The sequence below is a fragment of the Falco punctatus genome (genome assembly GCF_963210335.1).
Source record: "Falco punctatus genome assembly, chromosome: 11".
Classification (NCBI taxonomy): Eukaryota; Metazoa; Chordata; class Aves; order Falconiformes; family Falconidae; genus Falco; species Falco punctatus.
Window position 1 is genome coordinate 21,950,295 of NC_137591.1, and position 15,397 is coordinate 21,965,691.

Genomic DNA, 15,397 nt, shown 5'->3' on the forward strand with positions numbered 1-15,397 from the left:
GGGGGGCTCCCCCCCGCCGGGAGTGTTGTCGGGGGCAGCCACCGGCCCCGCCGCCCCTCAGCCAGCTCCCGCCGTTTGGAGCCGGTGTGCGGGCGGCCGCGCTACTGGGCTCCTCGCTGAGGAGGGACCCCGGCCTCGGCGCCAGGTACGGGGCCCGGCGGCGGTAGCCCGTTCGTGCCTGCAGCTCGGCACGGAGATCCGTTGTCGGGGAATGTGGCTTCATTTGGAAATTGGTAGCTGGGTGGCAAAAACCAGCACTGCACCAAATGTCTCTGCCTGAGACACGGGAATTAACGCATCCTGCTGTAGCTAAGTGGCACTTCATATAGCACATACATTCACAGAGCTGATAACAGTAGGAGGAACTTGACTAAATTTCTACTGAAAAATCTGTAGTAACATGTAAGTAGAAATGCAAACCGGCTTCGGTGCTGATGTATGGTGTACAGGTAGAGAACAGACAGTAGTGGTACTGTCTCCATCGTGCTTCATTCTTGGTATTTTTATGTTGGTTTATGGTGGCACTTCAGTCTCTCTGTCAATAGTGAAATCCAAAGGGGACTGGCATGGAAATGTCACTTAGGCCCAACAGTGTGTGCTTCCACATGGAACTTAAAGTAGTCCTTATCAAACACTGTAGCATGGATTACTGGGATTCTTAATCAAGTATCTTGAGTGAACACAGCAGTGCAGATTTGGAAACAGTTGCGTCCTAATATTTGTCAAGTTTCTCTGAGTGTCTCAAACTGTACTATGAAATCTTTAACCTTGATTACAGTAATTGCTACTGTAGCACCAGTGAGAACACATATGTATCTATCTCAGGCACAGACTATCTTGGCAATGTGCAGACCATCTTGGATGTGCTTGGTTTTGACTTTGTTGATTTACTTCACAATTCTGTGAGGGTTATTTTATATGTAGTCTGTCTGTTCCAGTATGGATATTTTTTTAATAGCGCAGAAGATACAAATATTTTTCTCAATAGTTCAGGTTTAAAGAGCTTTATGTTCATTTGAGTTTGTTCTGATGTTATTCTTTATAAGCTTTTTTGGTGGTGGTTTTTTTTTTTGGCTAGTGTGATGTCATGGTTTAACTCCAGCTGGTAACTAAGTACCATGCAGCTGCTCACTCACTCCCCCCCTACCCAGAGGAATGGGGAGGAGAATTGCAAAGGAATGTAAAATTCAAGGGTCGAGATAAGAATGATTTAATAATTGAAATAAATAAACCAATAATAATAACAGTTATAATGGAAAGGAGGGGGAAGGGGAGAGGGAGAAAAGAAAACAAGTGATGCGCAATACAGTTCCTCACCACCTGCTGACCCCATGCCCAGCCAGTCCCCAGGCAGTGATCAGCGGCCCCCAGCCACCCACACCCCTCAGTTTATATGCAGAGTGTGACATTCCATGGCATGAGATACCCTTCAGGTAGTTCAGGACAGCTGTCCTGGCTGTGTCCCCGCCTCATTTCTTATGCTACTCCAGCCTTCTCGCTGGCAGGGCCTGAGAAACTAGAGAGTCCTTGACTTAGTATAAACACTACCCAGTGACAACTAAGAATATCAGTGTGTTATCAACATTGTTCTCACACCAAGTCCAAACACAGCACTGCACCAGCTACTAAGAAGAAAATTAACTCTGTCCCAGCCAAAACTAGGACAGTATCCAGCCTTTATTCCATACCATTTCAGTCACACTACGTTTTCCAATACATTGCCATCTTTCCTGTCTTTTAACATAAACACACAGATATAATTCCCTTAGTCTGTGGACCATCTCTCTAAAGTCTGTTGAGTTCATTTACTCCATGGCATTGGGCTCCACTTTTTATAACAGTCTTTCAAGGCAGGGAAGATGGTATTAGGTATTGGGTTGTTGCATCTTGAAGCCAGTTCTGCTTCTGTTATGGCTGTGTTGATCTGGGTTCACCAAAGTCATTCATGGTGTGGCAATCGGAAAGAAGTCAGGTTTGGATCTTCAAATCCAAAGTGGTAGAGACGGGCACCACAAGGTGCCCAGTGTATTAATAGGCATACAGAAGTGATATTATACAATATTATGTAACAATTAACATCACACAGTTCAATTCATTGGCTTTTTTCACCCAAAATCAAATCCCCCTGAGGCATACATGGAAATTCCCCATCCTCTCACGTTACCCACCAAGTGCTTCCAGATCTTTGAGCAAAAGTAGTCCCATGAATGGGTTTGCCTTTGTCTGAGGCAGAAATGACCCAGACTGTTTTACCAAGCCTATTTTTAAGGTGCATTACCAGAACTTTATCCCCTTCTACAGTATGTAAAAGCTTTGACTGGGCAGAGCTAGGCTGGCAGATCCTCTGGTGTTGACTAACCAGGTGGCCTTTGCTAAATGTATATCCCAATGTGTGAAAGTTCTGCTGCCCATTGCTTTCAGTATAGTCTTTTAATGCCATGCTCTTTGCCCCAAGTGTCTATGAGGTTGTTTTAGAAATTAGTTCCATTGTCTGATTCAGTTCTTTCTGGGGTGCCATGTTGCGATAAGACTTGTCTTTCAAGGCCCAGGATAGCATTTTGGGCAGTGGCATGGGGCACAGGATATGTTTCCTGTTTCCATCCATTGTAAACATGTGGCGCTTGCCTTGGCTGATGCATGAGAGTGTAATCTGCCAAGCTTCCCCTTTAGCCATCATCCTCTGTACCAAAGAGGCTTTGACTGCTTGGTTTGCTTAGTTGCAGTGCATGTTTCACATTTGTGAATCACCTGTGCAGTAGTGTCCACAATTAAGTCCACCCCTTGATCCTGGGCCTGTCTATATGTTGCATCTCTTCCTTGATGGCCTAAAGTGTCATGGGCCCACTGAGCTATAAATAATTCACCTTTATGTTGCAAATCCAAATCTACTTGAGCCACTTCAATCTTGGCTGCTTGATCTACCTGCTGGTTGTTTAGATGTTCTTCAGTGGCTCGACTCTTGGGTGTGTGAGCATTCTACATGATGCACTTTTACAGCCAGGTCCTCTACCCGGGCAGCGATATCTTGCCATAATGTAGCAGTCCAGATGGGTTTACCTCTGCGCTGCCGATTACTCTGCTTCCGTTGCTGCAGCCACCCCCACAAAGCATTTGCCACCTTCTGTAAGTCAGTATAGAGGTAAAGTATCGGCCATCTTTCTTGTGCAGCAATGTCTAAAGCCAGGTGGATAGCTCGCACCTCTGCAAACTGACTCGATTCACCTTTTCCTTCAGCAGTTTCTGTGACTTGTTGTAGAGGACTCCATACAGCTGTCTTCTACCTCCATGTACAGTATGGCAGGACCCATCAGTAAATGAGGCACATTGCTTCTCATGTTTCAGTAGTTCATTATACAGTGGGGCTTCTTCAGCATGTGTCACCTCTTTCTCTGGGAACATTCCAAATTCTTTACCTTCTGGCCAGGCGATAATCACTTCCAAGATTCCTGGATGACTGGGATTTCCTGTTCAAGCTTGCTGTGTAATCAGCACGACCCACTTACTCCATGTAGCATCGGTTGCGTGATGTGTAGAGGAAACCCTCCCTTTAAACATCCAGCCCAGCACTGGCAACTGGGGCACCAGAAGGAGCTGCGCTTCAGTACCAATCACTTCCAAAGCAGCTCGAACCCCTTCGTAAGCTGTCAATATCTCTTTTTCAGTTGGTGTGTAGCGGGCCTCTGATCCTCTATATCCCCAACTCCAAAAGCCCAAGGGTCAACCTGGAGTCTCTGCTGGTGCTCTCTCCCAGAGGCTCCACGTAGGGCCATTCTCCCTGGCTGTGGTGTAAAGCTCATTCTTTACATTTTGCCCAGTCTGAACTGGCCAAAGGCCTACTACTGCTTGAACTGTCTCCTGTTTAATTTGTTCAAAGGGCTGTCATTGCTCAGGGCCCCATTTAAAGTCATTCTTCTTTTGAGTCTGGTGATAAAGAGGGCTTATGATCGTAATGTAGTTTGGAATATATATTCTCTAAAAACCCACAACCCCTAAGAAAGCCTGAGTTTGTTTCTTATTAGTTGGTGGAGACATAGCTGTTATCTTGTTGGTCACATACATTTGGATCTCATGACGTCTGTCTTGCCATTTTATTCCCAAAACTGGATCTCCTGCGTGGGTCCCTTGACTTTACTTTGTTTTATGGCAAAACCAGCTTTCAGAAGGATTTGGATTATTTTCTCCCCTTTCTCAAAAACTTCTGCTGCAATAGCCTCATATGATGATGTCATCAATGTATTGCTGATGTTCTGGAGCTTCACCCTGCTCCAGTGCAGCCTGGATCAGTCCACGGCCGGTGGTAGGGCTGTGTTTCCACCCCTGGAGCAGTCAATTCCAGGTGTATTGAATGCCTGTCCAAGTGAAAGCAAACTGTGGCCTGCACTCTGCAGCCAAAGGGATCGAGAAAAATGCATTTTGCGGTATCAGTGGTGGCATATCAATTGGCTGCCTTTGATTTTGGTTCATATTGAAGTTCTAGCATGTCTGGTACGGCAGCACTCAATGGCAGCGTGACTTCATTCAGGCCACAGTAGTCCACTGTTAGTCTTCACTTTCCATTAGACTTTCACACTGGCCATATGGGGCTATTAAAGGGTGAACAGGTCCTGCTTGGCTCTCTAGTTGGCAAATCAACTTGTGGATGGGAATCAGGGAGTCTTGGTTGGTGTGGTATTGCCGCTGGTGCACCACTGTAGTAGCAATCGGTGCCTGTTGCTTTTTGACATTCAGTGACCCCACTACAGAAGGGTCTTCTGAAAGGCCAGGCAAAGTAGACAGCTGCTTCATTTCTTCTGTTTCCAAGGCAGCTATACCAAAAGCCCACCAATACCCTTTTGGATCCTTGAAATATCCTCTCCTGAGGCAGGCTGTGCCAACGATACGTGGAGCCTCTGGGCCAGTCACAATGGATGTTTTTGCCACTCATTCCCAGTCAAGCTTATTTCAGCCTCCGATATAGTTAGCTGTCAAGATCCGCCTGTCACTCCAGAAAATACTGATCTGTCCTGCACAGGGTACCCTATGGTGTGTCTTTCCTATATTCTCCCTCCCAAACAGAAGGGTGCCTACAGTTTATAGTTGATATACAGGTCCATACAGGTGGGGAATAGGATACGTCCTCATCAAGTCACTGGACCAGTCTCTCCACAGCTGAGGTGATGGAGTAGAGATGCTATCTTCACAGTCCTGGAGATGGTGAACCACTTCATCCACTGTTGGTGGTGGGTCATCTCTCCAGCCATTATTGCCGATGGGTTGGCATATGACGATGGTGTGCTCTGTACAAATTTCCACAGCATGGGTTGTGTGCCTAGGACTTTGTTGATATCTGTGGGTGACTGTGGATTGTCCTGGTCATAAAAAAATCATCTCTTTCATGGCTAATTCCCTCAAGTACTGGATACCTTTCTCTTTTGCAGTCCACTTGCCTGGGCAACATTTTATATCCTACTTGAAGGGGATACCTTTCTTTAACACTTGACAGGAGTTGCCTTCAGAGCTGAGGACTTGGGTTCCTTTTCCAATTGCCTTGTTAATGCCCTCTTCTTTAGAAAGTAATCCCAGTTGCTTGGCTTCCCTACCCTCTAATTCTCACTTTTAGCCCCACTATCCCAGCATCGAAGCAGCTAGGTGACATGTTCATCTGATTGATGGGCATAATCTTGTTGCTCATCCCACAGTTCTTTCAGGGATAGTGATCGAGAGGTTACCTCTTGTTCTGCAGCTTCATCTTGTTCCTGTGATGGCCATGCTTCATTCTCCTTTACTAAACCAGATGCTCTCTGTTTACAATTTTTCTTCTGTGTAAGGGCAACTTTGTATTTAACTTCAGTGTGAAAATGTGGCTGTTCTCTAGAGTTTGTTACTACAAGTAGTTGCCTGGGTTTTGGGTTTTTTTCCAGTTTCTTAGAACTGAGTTGTGCATGTAATTGTTCTTAGAAAACCAAATTATTTGGAAAATGGAACTTTTTGGACAACTGTAATAATAAATGCTCTCAGTGCTTCTGTATTAAATGTCTTTTCAAATATGAAGCAATTTTTTGTGTTTTGATGCACATACTTCTTTGCAGACTTAAGAACCTGTTTATGATTATTAGTTTAGTAAAACTTGGCAACTGTTGTGTGTGGTGTTAAATCCAGTTTACATACAGCCTACAAACTGAGTGCTACTGACTGGATAGCTTGTGAACTAAGTTCAGTTGCTTTGAACTTTGTAGGGTAGAACAGCATGCAAAACTTTTCCTGTGTTTGTCAATCAAGATTGTAGTTGCGCATTGGTCATTGAAATAAACCATGTAAGAAGCTGTCTTTGAGCTTCTGCTTTCTTCAGCTTCTACATCAAAGGGGAGTGTGTGCCTTCTAGTCAGTGTCTTGCACTAGGACTAGTAAGTTTTACAAGCAGTGGCTCATCATTGTTTTAATATCACTCTTACATTTTTGAGCTGGAATTGGCTTGGATCCATTCAGCTGAAAGTGCAGATGGAGCAAGTATTTGCTTGCTTTCATTTCTGCGTGGACATATTTCAGTCAAACTGGAAGAGTAATGGTGATCACCAGCAAAAGGAGCGAATGATTGTTATCTTTACACATAGTAAAATGAAAAAGCAGCCATCCGTAGCAACTTAGGACTCTTATCCACATTTTTATTTTTTAAAATTGTTGATAGAGCTCTGTGCTCTTGAGAGTACTATTGTTGCTTCCTTTGATTTAGTGTAGCTTCACCACGGTGTGTTAACCTTGGATATGTGTGATTGCAGTAGAGATCAGGATGCTGGAAACCTTGCTTTTAGCTGTGAAATTGGGTAATTACTTATACCTCTCTCTGTTACTATAACATCTGTCTGTTACAGTTAGAAGAACAAGATGCATCTTAGATAAGTTCTATACCTGTTTATGATTCAGGCTAAAACACTGGCTGAAGGTCTGTGATTGGAAATCTAGAGACTGAGCAGCAGTAAATTAAAAAGAATGTAGGTGTGCTGCGTTGGCAATGCAGTCAGGGACTGGCTTCTCTGCTCAGGTAAAATGTAAACACATGTTAGCATAAAAGATGGCTTTTGGGAAAGGTGCACAGTAGTCAAAAGTACTTAATGAATATATTGCTTGCTGTCCTGCTTTTATTTCAGGCAAAAGACGATATGATCTTAGAATTCCCTCTGTACTAAACCTCCCATTTTTTCAGCCTGCCCTACTCATAGAGTTGCTGCAGCATGAATGAATATCAAAGACAAATTATCATCTGATGATGTGTTGTGAAGTAAGATGCTTGAGAGGAAAACTGCTGTGCTGAAGTAGACTTTAGAGTCTTAAAAAGTCAAAAAAGAGTGTTAGACATAGTGAACTAAAATTCTAAATGGAAGGCTGCAGTCTTCATAGGCCTAGAAGATTTTGTCACAGGCATGTTTGTCAAAATTTTATGAAACTTTGATTGATTGGTGGGGTTTTTTTACTGCAGACGTTAAAGAATTTTTGACCAGTTTTCCCTGTGTGTGAAAACTCTTCCAAAGTATCAAGTTTTAAAATGGATTTGATGATATTGCTTTTTTAAATGCTTAGAGCAATCACTATGGTGGTATTGGTAGTCTTCAGAAGAACAGTTTTAGTATTATTGTACTAGTTAACCTATATATACACTGTATAATAGACACTCAGAAACAGTATCTTTGAACCCAGTTTTCTTTTTTTAGCTATTAACTCTTTTACAAACTTAGGTGGGGTCATTGTTTAAATGCAGCTTGTGGGTATACACTTCTCTAGATGATTTTTCTCATATGGTCAAACTGTAAATTGAATTATGACAACACATACCTGCCACTAGAATTATGTTGGTGAGAGATGCGGCTGTGGGTATATCTGCTCCAGGGACTTAGGTTTGTGTCAGGGGAAACCACCCTCCACTACCACCAAAATCATACGCTAGCAGGACTTTTTGCCAAGCACTCTTCCAAAGTGCCTTCCCTAAGCTGACAAAAGGAATTTTGTCATCATATTTGTATTGGTGATGTAGTATGGGTTTCTCCTCTGTGCTAGCAAAATCATGCCTGAAGCTTAGACACACAGTGTATTCCGCTAGTGTGTAAAAGAGTAAATGCTGATTTTTTTCATACTGAATATGTAGCGTATGGACCATAACTTTTTTTTTCCTGTGTGTTCTTTTCCAGTTTAGGTCTAATATCAGATTCTTTTCATATGTTTTTTGACTGTACTGCTCTACTGGCTGGATTAGCAGCATCAGTTATTTCAAAATGGAGGTCAAATGATGCTTTCTCGTATGGGTAAGAAACTTCAGGCTTTTACCTTAATGTATTATAGGAAATTATTCGCTTCTAAGATCTCTGTGATCATACTAGTAGAAACAAGTTACACAGCAGAAAGTTGTCTTGTGTTGTCATGTGTTAATGGCACCAGTGAAGTAAGAGCATCATGGGTTCATCCTCACAGTGCAGTGTGTCACAGGGAATCTCGGACTGCTGGTACCCCATGCCGCCTTTGGAACAGAAATTTATAACTGAAAGGATCTAAGTCTCAGTGATGCTGCACCTAAGATGATAAACCATGCTTCTCAGAACCAGCAGGATGCAACAGCTGTGCCTACCATTAGTACAGATCCCCAAGGCTGAGGTATGACATCCCATACCGCCCTTCTTGGATATAGCTGCTGCCGCTGGTTCTGCTTCAAGGGCACTTGGTTCCACTGCATGTTGCAGTTGTGCCCTATAAAATAACAGTAGTGATACAATATTATTAATTGGTGATACTGATTAATTAACAGCAAATGAGCTGTAACATGAGTTACTGCATTCCCTATAGCATTACTGACCTGAATGTCAGCATTTAGCTGTCTTGCCTGAGCATGGATCGTGTAGTTTGAAACTTAAGGCACTGTTTAATTAAGGTGGAAACTCCAGTGTGCCTAGAAATCAATTTGGGAAGAATTGATTGTACCATGAACTAATTGCAGTGAAAGCAGGTTTTGTATTAATTACTGCTCTGCACTTAAACAGCTGGTGTTCCATTTATTAGAGAACAGCCTGAATTTATTAAGTCTGATGTGTAAGTCTGATATTTGCCACGTTGGAATTACATGTTACTCAAACCTGGCTGTTTTTTATTGGGAAAATTTAGTGTCAGAAATAATTAATTCCTACTTAAAACTTTTACTAAAAATCCCCCTACTAGAGAGGGAGCAAATTAATGTATGGCTGTTTTGATATTAAACAGAGCTTTACATCAGCAGACTTCAGTTATGTCTTACATGCTTATCTTACTTCGTGTCTTCCAAGTATGTGTTTATACCATAACTTCCAATAGAGATGATCTTAAATGGGAAGATTTTGACATATTGAAAGTTTTCGTTCATCTAGATCAGGTAATGGCTGATATGCATCAGGTAATTATGTACAAAATACAACACGGTACATTTCATACACTTACCTGTAGCTTAGGTGCTGCATCTGCCATTTACCAAACCCCTGTGTCATACAAATGTTTGAGAACTAGAAAATTGTACTCCAGTCTCTAAATTCTGCTTTTCATTTTCAGCATTAAAGTAGAGGTGGTAATACCTGCTATTGCTTTTTTGTTTTTTGCAGGTATGTTCGAGCAGAAGTACTTGCTGGTTTTGTAAATGGTTTATTCCTCATCTTTACAGCGTTCTTCATTTTTTCTGAAGGTGTTGAGGTATGTTACGAAATCAATTGCACTATCATTCTTCACATTTCTATTTGTAGGGCATATTTAATGGTGATAAAATTAGGGAAATGTAATTGAAAAAGCTATTATGTTTGTAATTGATTAAAAATCTGTGTATTGAACAAAGAATAAAACCGTCTGAAGTTGTTTTGTGACACAGAAACACACTTTTTTCAGTTTATTTGTACTAGCTTCTTAAATAGTGTATTTTGATTGTGCATAAAGATTCTGTGAGATTTACACTGGCCTTTTTTCAGCCAGTTAAGTATGTTATAGGAAGATCTTTACTTCTCATTGTTGAAGGACAAATGACACCAAGAAAGAAAGGCCAAAACTAGTCATTCAGAGGAGAGAAGTTAGTCATAAGTCACATTCTGTGAAGAAGTTGGACTAACTCAATAAAGAGCGAGCATTATCTTCCAAATCTTGAAGTCTGATATAAATGGCAAGTGGTAGTAGCTTTAACATTTACAAGGGCACCTTTCTTTCATTTTTTTACGAAATGGTTCAGAGATAATTTCAGTATTAAAATTTAGACATCTAAGGTGTCTGCACTGAAGTGAGGATTAAGAGTAAAATTGATAATTGATTCTGATCAGCTTGCATTAATGCTTTTTCTTTTTCGTGGGAGATAGACTATACATTTGTTTAGGCTTCTGGTTCAGAATACATTCTAGTGTTGTTTTTTTTAATTAATAGAGAACTGGAAAGAGCTTTCAAGAACATATCCTCTATGTAGATAAGCCTGTAAATACTTCAAAATCAGTACAAACTGGGCTAAAATGGCCTCAAAGCTTGGGAAAACTTAACTCCAAATCTAGAAACAGCAATAAAACTTAGTAGAAAAATTAAAAACTACTACAGGAAGGGTTAAGGGTAATGTTGAAACAGCATTCTTTTCCTGCTGATCTTAGTTCTCATGCTAAGTATTCCCTTTGCTTGTGATGATGACTCCTTTTCTCTCTGTCACTTCAAAATTTTACATCTGCTGAAAGTTTCATTGGCTTGCTATTGCCTGTACCTTTCATCCCGGTGGACAGACAGTGAATGTTTCTCTGCCCTGTCAACAGTAATTTACACTCTTTAACACTTAGCTTCAGATGCAAATTGTGTTAGGCTTATAATGTCTCCTTGAAAAAAAACTTCCCAAGAAAAGGAGGGTAAAAAGAGTTAAACAAAAAACCACATGAGATTTTAGAAGTTTTAAAAAAAATGCCACAATTTATTCCCAGTCTTCATGTAATTCTCTTTGTCCTCTCACCCTTCTAAGGAAAAAGGCAGAAATGGCATTCTGGGCTCTTAGAAGTTTTTTTTTGATGACTTGGGCAATCCGTAAACTACGATAGACATGAACGTTTTGGTATGGTGTTGAGCCACATCCCACAGCATAATGAAATCTTACGATAAAAGTTAGCTAGAGTATCAGCACATTCTACTACACTTTCACAGCTTTCATAATAAAACTTCAGCTTCAGACAGTAAGAATTTGTCTGTATACCATCCCAAAAACTGAAAGTCCTGAGTAATTTCTAATTATGTCTTTATATATGCCTGTTTGTTTGTGTGAGAATGCTCCTGTATATAAGCAGTTTTTTCAGTGTCTTTTGATACTATAAAGAGATTGTAAAACTCTTCATTTTACAGTTGCTTCTTGGTTTGTTGTTTGGGGATTTTTTTTGTTCTTTTTTTTTTTTTTTTTTTTAGAGAGCACTTGAGCCTCCTGACGTGCATCATGAGAGACTTCTTCCTGTTTCTATATTAGGATTCATTGTAAATCTTATAGGAATATTTGTTTTTCAACATGGAGGTCATGGGCATTCACATGGCTCTGGTAGGATGTTTATATTTTTCAGTATTGTTTCCTGTCCTGGCACCCTGTGTTCCAGGACCTTACAATCCTCCAAAGAGAACCCCAGTATTAAATTTTAACATCTTTTTAGTGGCAATCCTAGCCAAATGTGTATGTGACTTGTTACAATCTTGACTTTTATGTTTTATCACTAGCCCTAGTATGTCACTGCTGTACTTCTTACTTTAATATCCATTAACTGGAAGACCTAGAACTCCAGAATCTGCTTTCTGGAACGTGCACTCTTCTGCACCTTATTGGAGGAGATTTGCACAGTGTCTTTTGGACAAAATAAAGCTTGAGTTAAGCAAGGTCTTGGCTGGAATGTTTACAAAACAGTGTCTGAATCAAATTGTAAGTACAGGATGATTCAGCTTCAGGTGCATCTCAACTTGGTGTCTTTTGAATTTAAATACAGAATTTATTTGCCTAAATATATATAGGGTAAACTTTTTGTGGGGGTTGTGGGGGTTTTTGTTTTTGCAAGGCTGATTGGTGTCGCTCAGCTTAACATGTAAACTGATATAGACTGGTGGAAGAAAATAGTCTTTGGTGTTTAAACAGCTTGAATTTTTAATGTGTGAATGATGGCAAATTTCTGGTTTCTTAAAACAGCTATTTTTAATGTGCTTATATCTAATTATGTGTGCATTTTTCAAATTCTACTAAACATGTAGCACAATTTGTCTCAGAAGTGGGAACATATAAAAGCACTTCTCAAATCAAGTATGTATTTTATATGGCTGCACAGCATAGATTTAGATGACAAACAGCTTGTGTTAATTTTCTTAACTTACTTAAAGCTGTACCTTAAGATGACCTAGAAGATGAATGTTTCAAGTTGGTTAGAAACAAATGTAAGCATACTTTATTTCTTCACTTAAATTTATACTCTGATGGTGATATTTATTTATAGGGCACGAACACAGCCATTCTCTATTCAATGGTGGTCTCGGCCATGGGCACAGTCACGGAGGTCATGGTCACAGTCATGAACATAAACATGCCCATGGACACACTCATGATCATGGCCATAGTCATGGACACTCTCATGGTCAGGATTATTGCCATGGTAAGTACTTAGTTAATGTCATAAACCATCTCGACTCAGTTTAAATTTGCTATTAATGATATACTGGAAAAAAAAAAAAGAGGGTTCTGGCAGCTTGTTGTGAGCAGACATGGAAGTAGTTTCACTAAATGTGTGGTATGCTATGCCACTGCCATGTTTTGTGGCTCATTTTGGTAAATTCTCTTTCACTTGCAGTAAGTTCATTTTTAAAGGTTAGTTTTTAAAGGTTTTGTTTTACCTACATTTTTTGAATGTTCACCGCAATGTTACGTGTTGGCAAAAGATAAAGCAGATGTATGCTATAGCAGTATAATGAAATCAGTTATCAAATGCTCTGTTTCAATTTTTCATTTAAATCAATAAATTTAAGCTGCTTTGCCAGTGTTCTCCATTTTAATAATTTTACAGATCAAGATACTGGGTAAGATAAACAAGCAATTTTATTTTGGGTTCTTAGGGACTGATGTTGTATTTGATTTGTGATCTCAAACCAATACAAACAAGATTTTCCCTGTTGTGTGTAGTTGTAATCTATTTTAAAGCTGGTTATGAAAACTGTACTTGGAATCTTAGCTATACTTAAATCTTTTCTTTAAAGGCAAACAATCTGTGAAGAGACATCAATGCAAAATATGATCAGTAACCTTCACTATGGGAGAAGAGACAGTGTGGTTATTACCTATTTGAAACAATGCAAATGAAAGCCTTGTTGTAGTGCAGGGTTGTCAGTCCTTCCTGCCTGAGCTGTAAACTAGAATCTGATGTGACTGAAAATGTGTACATGTAGAGTGGGGAATAGCGTTGGTAACTTGCAGACAGGAGGTAACGGAGTGTAATTTTGTCCTTTCCTTGCTATTTTTAGTAGAAAATTGGTGCTTGTTTTCCAGGTGTTCTCCTGGAGTTTGGCTGGAAAACAGGAACTCCCCCCTCCTGTGTCTTTCTTGCTCTCGCCATGCCCCCTAACTCAATGGAACTATCGGTTTTGTGCAATTTAATATTCAAATCAGCTTTTGCAGAAATTATTATGTAGCTTCAGTGGGCATCATCTGCTATCCTTTAACAATTTTTTCTTAAAATATCTTTCTGAAGTGTTCCACAGAGGCATTGATATGCTTGGATGAGTGGATTTTTTGACTTGGTTCTACCTTCTCCGAGTCTTATCCTTGTTGGTTTACATTAGGTATAAATGCTTGCTTAAATGAAGTATTTCTAGTTAGCACATTTATTTGACCTTACTCTTGTTGCTTGTATGTATTGCTTGTATTCTTGAGGGGGCCTCATTTTGCTAAATACTAAAAAGGTCTTCTCAGTTTATTTTCGTTTAAAAAACAATTGATCTTTTTATATATACATATATAAAATCTGTTGTGTAAACTAGTATTTTCTGTTTAAAAATTGTGTTCTAAGACTTTTAACTTAATTGCAGTGTAAAAAAACAATACTACATAAAAAAACAATAGCTACAGTAAAAGCTAATTACTGTGAGCAGCTTGGTTGGTCAAGAAATTTCAGAAAGACCATAGCAGAATATGCCACTAGAGAGAGCATTTATGTAGGTTAATATGCCAACAATTGTCTTCACAGGTGACCATTCTCTTGAAGAGATGGGTGGATCCAGCAAACAGATTTTACAAGGTATGATGACAATAAGTATAGTGGTTTATTAGTGTTATCACGGTTTCAACACAGTTGAGAAAGGAGATCCCAAAAGATGGGATTCAGCTTCTGTTGGTGACGCTGAAAAATCAAGTAATAAAAATCTAGGAAAGAGTGGTTAAAAGCAGAAACCTAAGGAGCCTAGTTGCAATGTATGCTCTGGAAAGTGAAAGCCAGTATTATTAAGATAGAATGTATTTGTAAAATGTGGACTGATACAATTGTTGAAGGGTTCCTGAGTTTAAAACTTGCATTTCATCAAGCTGTTACAGTTGGTTTAGTCATTAAATTACTTGAAGGAATATTGGAGTCTATGATCTCCTGACCATTAGTGTAAATAAAGTACTAGTAACATAGATGTTGGGTTTGAGCTTTGATTATTATTTTTTTTGAAGTGTTCATAATTCAGAGGGAGAAGATTATGTAACACAAGAGGTAGTAATTATTTGGCATACCCAAATGTACATACTGTTTTCTTTTATTGGATGATTTTCTAGCTTGCTTGTAGTCCTTGAAAAGGAACATGTTCAACCTCTTCCAAAATTTATAGCATACCATATTTCGTGTATGTACACTCAGTACTTGAGTAGAAGATACTTGAAAGTCATTCTTCTCATGAAAGGCACATTTTAATTGAAGCATATTAAAGACTCAATTTGGTATAATTTTATTTTAATTTTTCAATACTGTGGTGCGTTGGCTCTGACCAGCAACTAAGCACCCAGCAGCTGCTTGCTCACTCCTGCAGCGTGACAGGGAAGAGAACTGGAAGAGGAAAAATGAGACCTGCTCTTGGATTGAGATAAAGACAGTTTAGTAAGAGAACAAAAAAAAAGAACAGAAAAAGAGAACAAAACAAAAACAAACCAACCCCCAAGTGATGCAAATACAATTGCTTACCACCTCCCACCAGTAGATCAATGCCCAGGAAGTTTCTGAGCGATTGCTAATTTGGAGAGACTGCTCCTCAGTTTTATTGCTGAGCATGATGTTATACGGTACGGAATATCGCTCTGGTCAGTTTGGGTCAGCTCTGCTGGCTATGTGCCCTCCCAGCATCTTGCCCACCGCAGCTGCTTGCTGTGGGGCAGAGTGAGAAGCGGAAGGCCCCGGTGCTTGTGTTATCAACA

General features: G+C 40.0%; 1 protein-coding gene across 1 annotated transcript in view; it reads left to right on the top strand.

The window, feature by feature from the left end:
- The window catches only part of SLC30A7 (solute carrier family 30 member 7), a 33,203-nt gene that overhangs the window by 670 nt on the left and 17,136 nt on the right, over positions 1-15,397 (top strand). The window contains exons 3-7 of the mRNA XM_080407129.1: positions 8,160-8,273; positions 9,591-9,678; positions 11,395-11,521; positions 12,456-12,611; positions 14,196-14,246. Coding sequence (XP_080263255.1) covers positions 8,160-8,273; positions 9,591-9,678; positions 11,395-11,521; positions 12,456-12,611; positions 14,196-14,246 — 536 coding nt within the window. The remainder of the gene's footprint in view (positions 1-8,159; positions 8,274-9,590; positions 9,679-11,394; positions 11,522-12,455; positions 12,612-14,195; positions 14,247-15,397) is intronic.